The sequence below is a fragment of the Branchiostoma belcheri genome, unplaced genomic scaffold, assembly GCF_001625305.1.
Source record: "Branchiostoma belcheri isolate BF01 breed outbred unplaced genomic scaffold, Haploidv18h27 scaffold18, whole genome shotgun sequence".
NCBI classification, from domain to species: Eukaryota; Metazoa; Chordata; class Leptocardii; order Amphioxiformes; family Branchiostomatidae; genus Branchiostoma; species Branchiostoma belcheri.
The window spans coordinates 3,174,964-3,190,033 of record NW_017803268.1 but is presented as its reverse complement, the minus strand read 5'-3'; the positions used below and the strand labels follow the sequence as shown (position 1 = coordinate 3,190,033).

General features: G+C 40.1%; 1 protein-coding gene across 1 annotated transcript in view; it reads right to left on the bottom strand.

Moving 5' to 3' along the window:
* The window catches only part of LOC109467324 (sodium leak channel non-selective protein-like), a 37,520-nt gene extending 24,457 nt beyond the window's left edge, over positions 1-13,063 (bottom strand). Inside the window, exons 1-19 of the mRNA XM_019765269.1 lie at positions 12,962-13,063; positions 10,581-10,675; positions 9,572-9,732; positions 9,146-9,229; positions 8,200-8,339; positions 7,415-7,543; positions 6,353-6,498; positions 5,562-5,701; positions 5,020-5,124; positions 4,751-4,825; positions 4,392-4,544; positions 3,476-3,643; positions 2,880-2,939; positions 2,580-2,711; positions 1,829-1,966; positions 1,253-1,327; positions 991-1,061; positions 722-784; positions 331-451 (exon numbers count right to left, since the gene is read on the bottom strand). Coding sequence (XP_019620828.1) covers positions 331-451; positions 722-784; positions 991-1,061; positions 1,253-1,327; positions 1,829-1,966; positions 2,580-2,711; positions 2,880-2,939; positions 3,476-3,643; positions 4,392-4,544; positions 4,751-4,825; positions 5,020-5,124; positions 5,562-5,701; positions 6,353-6,498; positions 7,415-7,543; positions 8,200-8,339; positions 9,146-9,229; positions 9,572-9,732; positions 10,581-10,668 — 2,049 coding nt within the window. The 5' untranslated portion in view covers positions 10,669-10,675; positions 12,962-13,063. The remainder of the gene's footprint in view (positions 1-330; positions 452-721; positions 785-990; positions 1,062-1,252; positions 1,328-1,828; positions 1,967-2,579; positions 2,712-2,879; positions 2,940-3,475; positions 3,644-4,391; positions 4,545-4,750; positions 4,826-5,019; positions 5,125-5,561; positions 5,702-6,352; positions 6,499-7,414; positions 7,544-8,199; positions 8,340-9,145; positions 9,230-9,571; positions 9,733-10,580; positions 10,676-12,961) is intronic.
* Positions 13,064-15,070: the final 2,007 nt, after the last annotated feature.

The window sequence follows — 15,070 nt, the reverse complement described above, 5'->3', positions numbered from 1 at the left end:
AGACCACAGGAAGAATAGCCTCTTATGAGGCTAATTGTGGATCTGAATAAAACTGAAAAAAACTGAAACACATTCATATATATGGTGACAGAAATCCCTCCTACTATAAAATTGCAACATGATGTAACCCAACACCAGTTACCATGGTGAGAGATTGTCTGGTTGACCAGGTCAGAGGTCAGTGAACGAAAGCAGAAGAGGAAACTGAGCAAAAACCATATGTTTTCCTTCAGTAAACATAATAATACCTTCATGGCAATTACATACAAATGTACAATATAAATAGATTACAATAAGTGAATACAAAATAGAATATTCTTTTCTTGTGACCTTTCCATGTCCCAGTTTGTCCTTCTTGTCCTGAGTCTTGGTGTCCTGTGCTGTGGACCTTTTCTTCAGGAACATTCTCAAAGACACAGTACACTCCATAAACTGCTTCATAAAACTCTCCCTGCAACAAATAGAATCATGTCAATTATTAGAAACTCTTTCTTTTTCTTATTGTTTCATTTTTTTGTAGTTTGTTTGCACTGAAGAAAATGACAGACAAAATTAATGTAATTAAATTTCACAAGTTTACAAGGTAAGAACAAAACGAGTTGGTAAAAAAAACGTCCAAAAACATTTCTAACCATCTCTGTCAATATTTTACAATGTGACATGCAATGATGTACATTACATGTATATGGAACTATATTAAACTACATAAGAACATTCTTGCCTGATTTTTGGCAGAGGGAAGTCTGCTGGCAGCTTGGATGGCTTGATCATGTGAGGCTTGTTCCTGAAAATCAAAATCACAGTGGCAGCCATGTTCTCAATTTTGATTTGGAATATTCTACAACAAACAAACAAACAAACTCAGAACATTTCAGATAGTGTTTTAAGAATTCTTTGTCTGACGTAAATGAATGATAGTTGACTTGAACAGGCTCTTGAAAGTTATCTGTCACTATGAACTTTAAAGTAGAAGATTTGTAAGAAACTTACGGGAACTTCTCAAAGACTCGAAGCCGGAGTGGAAGTTTCTGCTTTGTCCCTACCTCTTCTCTTGCCTTCAGCTGAAAAAATATAAATCTAATTTTCAAACTATCATCTTTTAGCCCAACAATACAACAGTTGAATTCAAGTCATACTTTGAATGTGATTCATTCAGACCAAGGGCAGTTACACTGTTTATTTAAAGTCTTATAAGGATATGGTGTTCTGGTCCACTTCCAACCAATCAGCATGCTGTATTCTTAAACCCCACCTGTTTGAGTTTCTTCAGATCTTCATCCAACTCCAGGTTGTCCAGAATAACTGCCACAAACAAACTCACCACAATCTGAAACACAACCAGGAAAAAAAATGAATGTCATCACCATCAAAAATACATAATCAAAGTCATAGTAATATCATAAGTTTGTTCAGTTAGCAGTGTATTGATATTTATGTTTACCGAAGTATTGAAGGAAAACATTGTTTTTGCTACGTTTCCTTTTCTTCTTCTCCAAACAGTGACCTCTGACCTGACTGAACCAGACTGTCTCTCACCATGGTAACTGGTGTTGGGTTACATAATGTTGCAATTTTATAGTAAGTGGGATTTAGGCTCCTATCACCATATATGTGAATGTGTTCGAGTAAGAGTTAAAAGAGCAGACCATATGCAAACTTAAGGTAAATATTAATATGCATTTCCTTTGCAAATGTTACTTTTTTAGTTTCAATATGCAATTGTATATACACCATTGTAGTTAATTCTATGTTATCTGAATCATACAACAGTATAGCATATAACCAAAGAAAGTACAAAAGTAAGAACAGAGGTGAAATTTCTGCTCACCACTGCAGTAAACATGTGGTACAGAATGAAGTAGACAGCCACCAGTGGGGCATATGTCTCCCCTACAGCCCACATGGTATGATCCATCACCTCCACCCACCCCTCCTGTGTAAGGATCTGGAACATGGACATCAGGGCCTACATGGGGAAACAAAACAAAGATGCGTTGTCCATTCTAACAATACTACATGTACTATTTCAATAGTTAACTCTCAGGAGGTAAAGTCTCTGGTCATGGGTTCGATTCCTGGCTATACTGGGCCAGATGTTACATCCTTAGGAAAGGCACTTTACCTAATGGAACTCATCCAATCCTGGTGTAAATGGGCACCTGATATTAGTTGTGAAAGGTAAAAGGTGGTAGAAGAGAGGGTTGGGCTCTATAGCTAGTCTCCAATACCATGGATCGAAGACCCACTGCCTCTACAGTCTGAAGAAGGGGTATATATGGGACTATGTGTGGATGGATGGCCATAAAATTTAGTAGGTGGGTAGAGTCAATAAAGAGGAAGGTCAAGTTTGATAATGGGCTCTAAGCAGCTCTGTACTGTACATTCAGTATTTTCTAAACCCTACCAATCTGATGGAGTTATGTTCGCAAAAGTAAACACATTATATTATTGTAGTCATATGTCTCTTTGACACCGTACAGGCAATTAGCCTTTGGGCATGATCTTGCAAATAGACTTAAGATTATATATCCATACATAATACTAGTAGTATCAGAAGAGTACAGAAGCTCTAAACTCACAGCTGGGAATGTGGTGAAGGCCTTGAGTGATGGTATGAAACAGAAGAGCTGCAGACTGACAGCTGAGGCCACCACCAGCAGACTCATGGTGAACAGCACCAGGCTGCCTAACTTCTTCCCTGGACCAAATATCTAGAGGAAAAAAACATTGAGCGGCTCCTTTAAATTCAAGAAAAAGGCAGTTTTGCAGCATTCTAAGTTTGTGATTAAAACAATTCTGCAGTACAGTAGTGTATGTCACACACTGCAAGTGCAGTTTTATCCCAATGGAAACAAATGTTTTCATACACAGTACTATACCTTATAGCAGAAGTCCTCCAAACTGGGAGAAGCTTTAATAAGCCGCACCACACGTAGTACCTGTTAGTAAAGAAGTCAGAAACAATATGACTTAGTTTTCAGGTTTGCATACGATAGAAAAATCGAGTGGAAACAACTACAGTTTACAGATAGGACCTATCCTTAGTGCTGAACAGAATATCTTTTGGCTGTAGCTCAAGTTTTTTATGTGTTTTTCATTTGGGAGAAAAAAACACTAAAAATTTGTTATAAATAGGACCTGTCCTTGGTGCTAAAGATACTATTTTTACCTACAAAAGTTTCTATGAATTTTGCATTTGAGAGAAAAATAATTAACCAAAAAACACAACAGATAAGTTATGAATAGGGCCTGTCCTTGGTGCTGAATATACTATTTTGCCTATGCAAGTTTCTATGGATGTACAAATGTATTTCACTCACCTCTGACCTGAAAATAGGTAGGTTTTGAGCTGTAAAACACAGGCAGGATGTGTAGGGACATGTAGGGTGTCCCTATAGATTCTAACTTGAAAATATGTGAGTTGTGAACAGTAGAACACAGGCAGGATGTGTAGGGAGTCCCTATAGATTCTAACCTGGAAGTAGGTGAGTTGTGAGCAGTAGAACACAGGCAGGATGTGTAGGGTCGTTCCTATGGCCAGGATCAGCTCAAACTTGTGCAGCGACCGTTTCCAGTAACCTTGGAGACCAAGGCACCACACTTTAAACACCACCTCAAGGTCAAACAACACTGTAAACGCCACCTGCAGAAGTTGGGAGAATTACTTTTTTAATCAGCATTGTCAGTTTCATTCAGTTCTTGGTCAATCTGAAGAACTCTAGAAAGGTAAAAATTACAAAGCAAATGCATAATATTTACATCTACATGGTCTGTGCTAACAAACTACTGCATTATTGTTAATTCTTTCTCAAACACATTGAATTTCATATATAGTACATGGTGGCCAGCCCCTCCAACTCTGCCTTGCTACATAATGTACCCCAACACCACAGGGTGTCTACTACAGCACCAGTTACCATGGTGACAGCTGTGTGGTTCAGGTCTTTGACCTTACTATGTATTATAACCTTCTTATTGATAAGAAGAGGAAACAAAGCAAAAAAATTATAACTAATGTTTTACTTCTGCAAATTTAAAAATGAAAAAAACAAGCCACTAGGGAACTCAAACTCATGTCACTTCTTCCCTAGCCCAAGAGCTATCTGTCGTCCAAAATTCGTCACCCTAGCATGTTCAGATCACGAGATATCAAAACCGGAAGTTCTGCTGCAGTACATAGGAAAGCGGCCAGGGGGCCCAAAATCTAATCATTTCTAGCTCTCATAAAGACCTACCCACCTACTAAGTCTCATGACAATGCATATTAATCTTCTTGAGTTATGCTGTTCACAGACGGACAGACGGACAAACAAACAGACGGACAAACGCTACTGAAAACATATTAACCTTCTTGGCGAAGGTAATAAGAATTACAGTAAGTAAGCCAGTACCTCTATAGCATAGACCAGTTTGCGGTAGTTCTCATACTCCTTGGTGTTGCGATTTACGTCAAACTGTATGGTCGCCGTGACAACAGCATTGGCCAGCACAAACAACAACATCACCACGTGGAACACTGACGACTGCAGGATGTACTGACAGACCTGTGAATAAACAAACAAACAAACAAAATGATTCAGAAATGGAGATAACTCTTTGTTGACATTACACAATAAAATGTATGCATGTACTGATTCCAAAATAAATATTTTTTTCATATAAATGTACTTATAACTTACATACATATGATTATAAAGTGGATAGATGTGAAATAAGGGAAAATTAAGTATGAAATAATAATGTTTTTTACCTGTGGTGCTAGTCCTCTTGGGCATCTGGTATTCATAGCCACCAACTGCCAGCCTGTTCCGTGTTCTTGGACAATCTAAGGGGGGCAAAATAAACAGGAATCTTTAACTAACTCTGGAGAGCAATGGTTGTACATCTGTGCATATGTTCAATGAAAAAGAGAAAGGTTATGAGGTAACTAACAGAAACTAACACTGCTCTCCTTTTTAGGGCTTCTTTCTATATAGATTCTCATTTAAATAATCGTGCTATTTCTCCACAGCCTTGTACCTTAGTGCCAGCTGATGTGGTAGGACTGCCCCTGAACTGCCACATCTCCTTAAACTGGACTCTGATGTCTGCAAATGTCTCCACTATCACAGCTATGAAAACATTCTGAAAGGGGAAAAACACATGAGAAAAAATACTCTCTTTTGTATAGGTTTTGCACTGATAAGATACATAAATCATCTATTAATCATTGCATGTGAGACCTGTCCTTGGTGCTGAACACACTATCTATCAGTTGTGCATCCTATGAGGTGCACTTTTTGATTAGAAAAATAGACAGAAGCAGTAACTTGAAGGAAAACAACTTCAGGGCTAAAAAACTTGACTTAAACAAGAATTTCACAGCTTTTGCACGGCATTGTAATAAATGGAATGGATCACCTTTAATCACCTTTGCACCACTTTTGATTGCAATTTGTACATGTGCAGATGGGAAATTATATTGAGATCTGTACAGTATACTGTGCACCTAGCAAACACACTGAATAACATGTCCTAACAGTAAGACATCAACATTGAGAATGTTCCACAGAAAGTCGTACCTTCACAAGCCAAGCCAGGAAGAAGATCATGGAGAAGAAGTAGACAGATCTCCACTCAGGGAAACTGTCGATGGTTTTGTACATGGTGAACACCCAACCTTCCTGGGACGCAGCGTTGTACACTGTGAACACACTGGAGCCTGCAAAACAAGGTTTTATTTATTTATTTATTGGTTCAGCTGTACAAAAGACAGCGGGGATTGCCCAACTAGTTACAAGACTAGAGGGCTAACTCTGGAAACAGGACAATAAGCTACATAAGATACATAAGATAAGGTCAGGTCATTAAAATCAATTCAATACATATACATAAACAAAGGCTTAAACTTGCACAAGACAAATTACAGCTTGAGCAAACAAAACTGAAATATTGGCATTTTAACAACATGTGAGGTCATGTGACGTAAACGGTAGCAAGTTCATTTAAGGACCAAGATGTCCTGGGTTTGAACCCTACCAATGTCACCAATCTTGAACGTTAAATGGAGGTCCTGTGTTTGGGGAGAGCTACACCCCATGCATGTTAAAGAACCCACCGCACTTATCGAAAAGAGTGGTCCTTCCCGGTTTGAGTGGTTCAAACCTTACAGTCCGGTCTTACACAGCTTGTACTTACATGTACAAAACTGGTGTGTTACGCCAAGTTATGCAAAACAAACAATACTAGATATGTCACTCTAGCGTGGGTTCCATCCTGGTTAGTTTACGTCCGCTCCCACAGTCGCTACCACCAACGACTGTGGGAGCGGACGTAAACTATCCAGGATAGAACCCAGGCTAATGTCACTCACCGAACTCGTCAAACCCGCTGTAGCCTCTCTGTGAGCGTTTGAGCTGTATGTCCACACACTCCATCCCCTCAGGACAGGAGTAGCCGCTGCCGGGGTGGGGGGAGCAGTAGGTGTCTGGAACAGCCAGCGACTCCAGGGTCACAGTGCTGAAAACAACATTTAATGTGTTAAAATTTGTAATCCCTTGAGGGTACTTCTAGTAATCTTATGCTAAAACCATGCACTACATAGCTAAATTAAACAGGTTCAAAAATTAAATTTCTTGTTAGGCCACACCAATTTAATTTCTTGGTTAACGGATTTTAATGATTGAAAATAATGGAGCGGGCGGGCGAAAAAAAAAATCCGCCTAGGCATCCTGTTATGGCCCAAAATGGTACGATAGGAGCCATGAAGTCAACACACCAGGCTGGTTCAAAATTTAAACAATGAATTTTGAACTTTTAATGATACAATTGCATTGAAAAATGGAATAACTGTAACAGTTAGGATGAAAAGGACTGTTTTCAACTGTTCAGGGCAAAATATGGGCATTTTCAAGTTGATTCTGAATTTTTATTTTTATTTGCAAATCAGAAAAAAATGAAGCGGGCGAATCCGTTAACCAAAAAATTAAATTGGTGTGGCCTTATATGAATTGATGATTAATAGACTTTCAGTGCATGTGTCCGCAGAGCATAAGAGCAATTGGAAGATATAAAAAAGTTCTGAATTTCTTGTTTGATTATAAAGGCCAGTTCTGAACACTAATGATGAAATTGTTGATTGAAATTGTTTGAAATAGGCTATGCCTGACTTACCCAGCACTTCGGCAGAACGTACTGCGCCTGCGCAGAACCCCGATTTTTCACGGTTTTCGTTGGATTTTTGGTCAATTTTGCACCAGAATTTTGCCTGTTGCAGACGATATGTTTTCCGTCACAACATTTGGAAGCTACAGACGGAATGTTGATCTTATATGTGCTAACACGACCTTATATGAGACGTTCTGCCGAAGTGCTATGCACAATATATTACGGATTTCGCGCAGGTGCAGTACGTTCTGCCGACGTGCTGACTTACCCTGGTTTTGTCCCGTTGGTCACACAGTGATACTTCAGCTCCCCAAACAGCTGAACTCCCAGGATGCCGTACAGCGACAGGAAGAACAGCAGGAAGATGCTCACACTCCAAATCTGACCGCTGGATTTCCTACAGATGGGGGATCACAATCAAATCTGATCAGATCTTGCAGACAATATATGTCTCAATGTCTCAATATACTAATTTTAGTCTTGAAAATGATGTCTAAGAGGTATGTAAAATAGAAATACTTTACTATGAATCTTGCATTACTTCAAACAACTAGAAACCACAAAATAGTAAGAAATTTTTTATACAATTTTCAAAGTATTTGAATAAAATCTCATCTATGTTGGTAGAATCCATAGCCGTGAAATTTAGGCTTAGTTGACAAAGTTTTACGAGATTGACCAAAAATTTACAGTGAGTTCCCTTTTTGTGTGACTAAGCTTAAACTTCACAACTTATTTTTAAAGTAGGCTAGGGAAACTTAGTTTAGTTGACAGCATTAAGTGTTGAGATGGCTTGTAAAAGACAGACCCTCTCTACATCAAAAAGTTTGAAACACCTCTGAAGAATTTGGATGTACTAAGAAAAGAAAGTTAACAGAGGAATGGCACGGAAGGAGTTTTTGGACTTACTTGACAATGGTAGCTAGCTGATTGAGCTTGTAGAAGACAGACTCTCTCTACATTGAAAAGTATGTATCACCAGCAAAGTTGGGTGTACATTGTATCAAGAGCTATAGAAACGGAGGAATGAAAAGGAAAAGTTTTTGAACCTACTTGACGATGGTGGTTATCCTGGCTCTGGGCAGTTGGAACTTGAGGTAGATGCGGAAGGTTCTGATCATGATGAGAGGTCTGGGAGCTCGCAGGATACTGAGGGGGGTGAACTCCTCCACATAACCCGACAGTTCAAACACCTGTGGATGTGGTACGTTGTTTGTTTACTGTTCAATTACTCAACACAAACAAAACAAAAAGACTCAATTTTCTGTGTACATTGCAATTTATTTTGTGTGTGTGTGTGTGTGCGTGCGTGTGTGTGAGAGAGAGAGTGAGTGAGTGTGTGTGTGTGTGTGTGTGTGTGTGTGTCTGTGTGTGTCTGTGTGTGTTGTATATGAGATAGAGTACATGTAGGTGTGCCAGTATACTTGACCGTGTTCATGTCTTTTCAAATATACATGGGCAGTGATCAGTACAAATAACCTTAAAGTTTGTATGTCCTCAAACTGATTATTAATGTGTCTTGCACACATATGAGAGTCCATAGAAAATACTCAATCATGTACTTAACAATAAGGCCATGTTGATTTGATTATATGGATGACATCCTCCGGGAGCCCCAAAACTGATGCGCGCGTGCGAATAAAAAAAAAGTTTTGCAAAAAAAAAAGTTGTTTTCATTATGAAATCAACGTGGTCATGAGGGTTGAACAAATGGGACAGTATATGGTTTGGCGAATAATCTAGTTTTCAAGTTCATTTCTTTACAATTTCGTCTTTTTTCGTTTGATTTTGGCATTCTACGACATTCGTATAGTTTGTACTTATTTTTTTGTAACTTACGGTATATTTTTGCTCATTTTGCAACTGTTTTGTGCGATTTACAGTATGGTTGAAAACTTTTTTTTTTTGGAAACGGCCGAAAATTCATGCGCGCGCAGATGTCATCCCTATAATCAAATCAACATGGCCTAAACGACAAAAACAACTCTAGACTTCTAACCTGGAGTACCACAGACACCCAGAGACACAGCACCATGGTGGCATCAAACAGGCACCAGTGGTCCTTCAGGTATGGGTTATCACCCTGAGGAGGAACAAAGATTTTAAAAGACATACTTTTCTTCCGTTGTTGCTCATCCGACTTATACATGTAAGTGTACATTTACTGGAATTCTTTAGGACAGGATTAACTATGCATTGTACATGTCAAAAAGAGCTAGGGGAATTTCCCAGGAAAAATGTGGTATACACTTGTTCAGGTCTCAGTAACATAACAGTAAGACAGTTAAAGCTAATGTGGTATGCCAAAGGGCAGTTATACTGGTTGTATCAATACAGATACAGTCATTTTTGACTGAAGGATTAGAGTAGCTCAAGAGTCCATTGTCTATACAACAGTAAGACATGATGCTGCCCCCCCCCCCACCTTGAGCACGCCCCTGAAGTGCATCTTGCCCATCATCTCGGTGGTGTACAGCAAGGTCAGCACAATGTCCAGCACGAAGGTCAGGAAGCACAGCTGGGACAGCTGCTGGAAGGTCGCGGGTGTGTTCATGCTGACAGACACCACACTCAGCAAGGCACAGCCTGGGGGACAGCAATGACAGAAATACACTCTGTCATTGAAGTTTCACAAAAAATAAGAAGAAATCAAAGATATACGGATTTGGGATTGAATTCTTGCTGCAAAGCATCACCTACATAATGGCTATATATATAGTGGCAAGAAGCAGTACTCCAGTCGTGATAGGAAGCTCTGAGCATCAAAATATAAGCAGGTGAGAAACACTTACTCATTGTATAAAAAGCCTGGGAGATAGCAAGGACAGAAATACACTGGATAGAGACTTAGGTAAAACATTATGTTCAGCACCAAGGACAGGCCCTATTCACAACTGATCTAGTGTGGTGTCGGGTGGAGTAGTGGTAGAGTGTTCGACTATAAAACAGGGAGACCCGGGTTCGATCCCGAGTCGTACCCAGGACATGTCTGGACATGCGCCCCGACGTTATGCCCTTGGGAAAGGCACTTTACACGAATTCTCTTCTTCACAAGTTCCGAAGAGAACCCCACTTTCTGTCTATGCACAGATAACACAACAAGGTATAGGGTAGTGCGCACCGACACGAATGCCACACAAGCTAGGTGTGGAAGCACGAATGACCGGGGGAAGGGAGACGGGATGGGGGAATGGGATTAATTAGAGGGGGAGTGGCTACAGTACCATCTGTGCGCCGACAGAAAGTGGAAATTTCCTCACTCCACCCAGGTGTGAATGGGTACTAACTTCGGTTGGGGAAACTCGTATTGAGATCACCTTGTGGCACCGAATGGCAGCTGCACAGACCCTTGCGACAAATGCGTGTGTGGAGCAAATATGTTACTTATCCTTTTCTAAGAATTGCCCTTTTCTGTGACCTTTGACCTAACTTACCTCTGAGCAGGTTCCTGACCCATGGCTTGCTGACCCACTGGACATCCACACCATTGGTCAGATTCTCGTCTGGTCTGAAGTCAGCCATGGTCTATCTGTGTGTAAAGGTTCAACATTGTCAACTCATAGTGCATTTCTGAGAAAACATGCTGCACAATACACTACAGAAGGATAGTAGGAAGTCTTGAAGAACCATATTATATGGGATTACATAACAACTGATTGAATATCTGTCTTTGATTAGAGTTGCCGCTACAAAATTCAACATAATTGTAAACTCTTAAATTTATAACAATTGAAAAAACATGCTGCACAATACAGTATAGGAAGAAAGTGGGATGCCTTTAAGAATCACATTAAATGGGATAGTGCCTGAATGAATCCGTGTTTTTAGTTAGGCCCGATTTAGACTAGAAACGCTTAAGGGGTTTTGGCCAGGGAAACGTTTCGGAACGGTTAACCGTTCCCGGTCTAAAGAGGAAAAAACGGTTTGTTATGGGTTTTCGCGGACCGTTTCCGAAAACCACCTCCATCGTGGTTTTCGACCGTTTCAGAACCCTTCAGCGGGGGGCCCGAAACGCTTTTTGCTAGGTCTAAAGACAAAGGGTTTCTTGAAACGGTAAACCAGGTCACATGTCATATGCTAATCACATGCTAATAAGCCCGCGCACGTCCATTATCTGGTAGATTCGCGCCATATTTGATTGTGTCCATTTTCACCATTTTATATCGTGTATTTCTCGAATTTTTGTTATCCTTTACGTCTGGAGGGATGGCAGAAGGGCAGGGGAGGGTCTGGACCCAAGATGAGACCCGCTTCTTGATCATCTTGTGGGCCAATCAAACTATACAATCCCGCTTGGAGACCTCGCGTAATAGGGAGGGCATACAGATGCTTGTGGATGGGCTGGCGGCTGAGGGGTATTTATGCACCCCAAAGCAGGTTCGGGCGAAGTTCAAGGCCCTGAAACACAAGTATCGTAAGGCCAATGAGGCAAACCGTAGAAGTGGTTCGGGGAGGTCATCATAGGTCACTGTGGGTCAGAAACATCCTGCGCCACGGGCGGCCCGAAACACTTCCGCCCCTGTGTCTAAAGACGAACCGTTTTCTGTGGCGAAACGTTTCGTACCGTTTTGAAACGGTATACCGTTTCTAGTCTAAATCGGGCCTTAGAGTTGCTGCTACAAAATTCAACATTAGAAACTCTTCTTATGTATTTCTTAGTACATGAGAAGGCATGCTGCACAACACACTACAGGAGGATAGTAACTTGAAGTTTTGAAGATCATATTTAATTTAGATAGGACAACAACTGTCATCCTTGTCTTAAATTACAGATTTGCTGCTACACTTCAAAAAATTATTCAACAATCTATACCAGTATGTACATGTACAGAAAGAAATGATGGTATGAAAAAGAATTGTCCTTTATTTGACCTTTATTTTATTTTTCTCATAGCTAGGATAACACAAACGACCCATATATCCCCAGGACAGACTTACAAGGCTTAATGTTTTTCATTACTAAACCTCAAACCATTGTTTATAGTGCTTTAAAAAAATGCTTCTGGGCCACATTCATCATCTAATGTAGGTCACACATAAAAAAAAATCAATGCTGACAGTTTTTCCAATATCTTTGTGTAGGAAAATGATCGTAAACTTCCACTAATCATGCAGTATTACTAGAATATCATCCTTAAATAAATAAAATAGATTGAATGACTATAAAATCCAATACACTTGCTATTGAAGATATAGATATAAAAGTTGTAAGTTTTATAAACCATTACGACTTTTTGTTTTTGTTTGTTTGTTTGTTTATGGTATTGAGAAAAAACAAATAAAATTCATTATCGTTAACGTTACTTATGAATCAGGATTCTCTAGATCCCATTTTATGATCAATTTGTTGTTGTTGTTGTCCTTGTTTAGAGTCTATTTTTCTCGCTAGACGTAGTCGCTATAGCAGCTTTATATTTAACACCGATGTCCAAGCTATTGACCTATGGCTATTATCACCCCCCCCCCAGTGGATGGATGTAACGGTCCATTTTGCCTGCCATTTTATTTTATTCAAAAGACCCCACAATGATAAATTATATTGCGGTAAAAGTCGGTAACAAGATACCATTGTTGATATTAAACGTAAAGCACAATCAACTGACGTGTCGGAAATGGAGCAAGACCAACAATAACAACACCGGGTACCCAGACAGACGCCCTGGGAGTACTTAATTCAATGGCAACGATTATATCACACCAGAGCTGCATAGGGCAATAAAAATCACAGATCGAACCACACATTTTCAGGACCGTTAACCTGAGTGCTGAGCCTGTGCGTGGGAACTGTTGCGGGCTAGAAGATCGATTTTTATACCGTCAAACCTGGGCGCACTTGTTGCTCTCTGTGCTATGTAGGTCGTCACATCATGGCTGCCGTCCGTCTGGGAACATCAAAACATCAACATGGCGAGCCTCAAATTATTATTCGCAGTGGAGGGGAACCACCGGTCTGTGGGCGTGGCGCTCATTTGCATGTGGGAGAAATGTGACCGCGCAGCAGCGACATTTGGCGGTTTTACCCCGAACTGTCTTGCCATCTCACGCGAAGTGATCCACAGCTACAACATTGCAGCTTTACAATGGGACAATAAACCATCAATACGCACGTTTGGCATCGAAGGTAGAATTTTACTGCAAATGAGAAAATAATTTCAGGAAGCAACGGATAACGTAAAGCTAACGGATGATTTCACAAATGTCAAATTTGAGTCAAATTTAAGTCAAATTTGACTGCTGGCTAGTGGCATTGCAGTAAAGACTTTAGTTTTTAATATACGGTACAACAGAATATTTTTAAAGGCTATGTCACTGGAAATTTAAAAACAAATACCACCAGAGGCAAAGTTGCTTATCAAATTATGATAATATGGGGTCAGAAATCTGAGCACAGGTCAAAATAAAGGTCAAAGTTGAAATGATGGCCAAGAATAACACTTCTGGCTGTTTCCGTCTTCCAACACAGTTGGACAACGTGCCTCGCCTAGTGCAAAGGATACAAATCATAATATTACACACTCAATTACCCACACTGCCATTTATAACCATAAAAAACAACGCAATAAATATCCGATACCCTCTAAGCCATTTTACAGCTTTACATTTGCATGCGGTGCGTGCATTAGCATCCTCCAGGCCAGCAGGACCGCAGCAGAAGGCGTTGAAGGAGTCGTGGGGGACGGAGCTGGAAGGTAGGTGGGCGTTATTTTATTATTCACCTGTAGCTGTCGCATCTCTAGTCCGTCAACAGCTATACTGGCTACGATTTCAAATAAGACATCCATGTTGTGCTCTTCAAAAAATTATGATAGCGCAAAATTCAGCAACGGAGGATGCATCCTTGGGTGACATCCTCATAATTTTACCGCAAGCTGCTTTTCATTTCGTATTTACAAATTAATTGTGTTTTTGCATCAGCATCACGTCTTTTCTTCACATCAGTGGTCGTTGCGTGGAGTTAATGTATTAAGGACAAGGCGACAGTTTAAAATGAACCCTCACCGACGTGTATATTGATCGAAAAGGCTGAAAAATTGCTCTGGGTTGAGCTAGAACATGTATCATAATAGGTTATGCTGTGTAATATGTATCATAAACAGTGATATTGTACATGAGCAATCTGCGAGTAGCGACACGGGCATATGTTATGAATCAAAACCGTGCCGTGCGTTTGCTGTCGTTCTACGATGTATCTGCGTGCCAGTAAGTCATTTTAGAATGCCCTTTTCTGAAGACAGCCCTTTATTCTACTCTCCAAGCAGAGGTTTGGGTTTTAGCTTATTTTTGCCTACTCTCCAAGCATAGGTTTGGGGGTATTTTTGGCGTGTTTTTAGGCTTTTTTTTTTATTGGGGTTTCTTTTTTGCACTGGGTTGGGTGAAAAAAATTCCAGTGCAAAAAAAGAAACCTTGATAAAAAAAGCCTAAAAGCATGCCATAAATACCCCAAACCTCTGCTTGGAGAGTAATTTTTGGCATCTTTTGGGGCTTTTTTTTTTTTGGCCTTCTTGTTTGCAATGTTTGTTTTTTTTTTTTGCTTAAAAAAGCCAGATAAAAAAGCCTAAAAGCACACCAAAAATAAGCTAAAACCCTCTACTTGAAGAGTAGTCTTTTGCCGTAATGGCACTGCAGGTAGATAGTGTATTTAGCGGACACGTATGCAAGTGCAGTCCTTGGAGGCGTATTTACCGCACTTAAGTGGGCCGTCCGAGTGCACGGCGCTCTGCCTCGGTGATTACACGTTACGTTGGAGAATTCAGAGTGCATGAAGACGTCGCTTTTTCACTTTCCTGCTCAATTTTCTTGACGTCTTGCTAAATAAGAATGCGCGATATTCTTATTCAGCATCACATGTTGTTTATTTCAGCGCAAGAAAATGAATTTACATAATATTTATATTGATGTGTGTGGCGATCATTTTTGTGCTTTG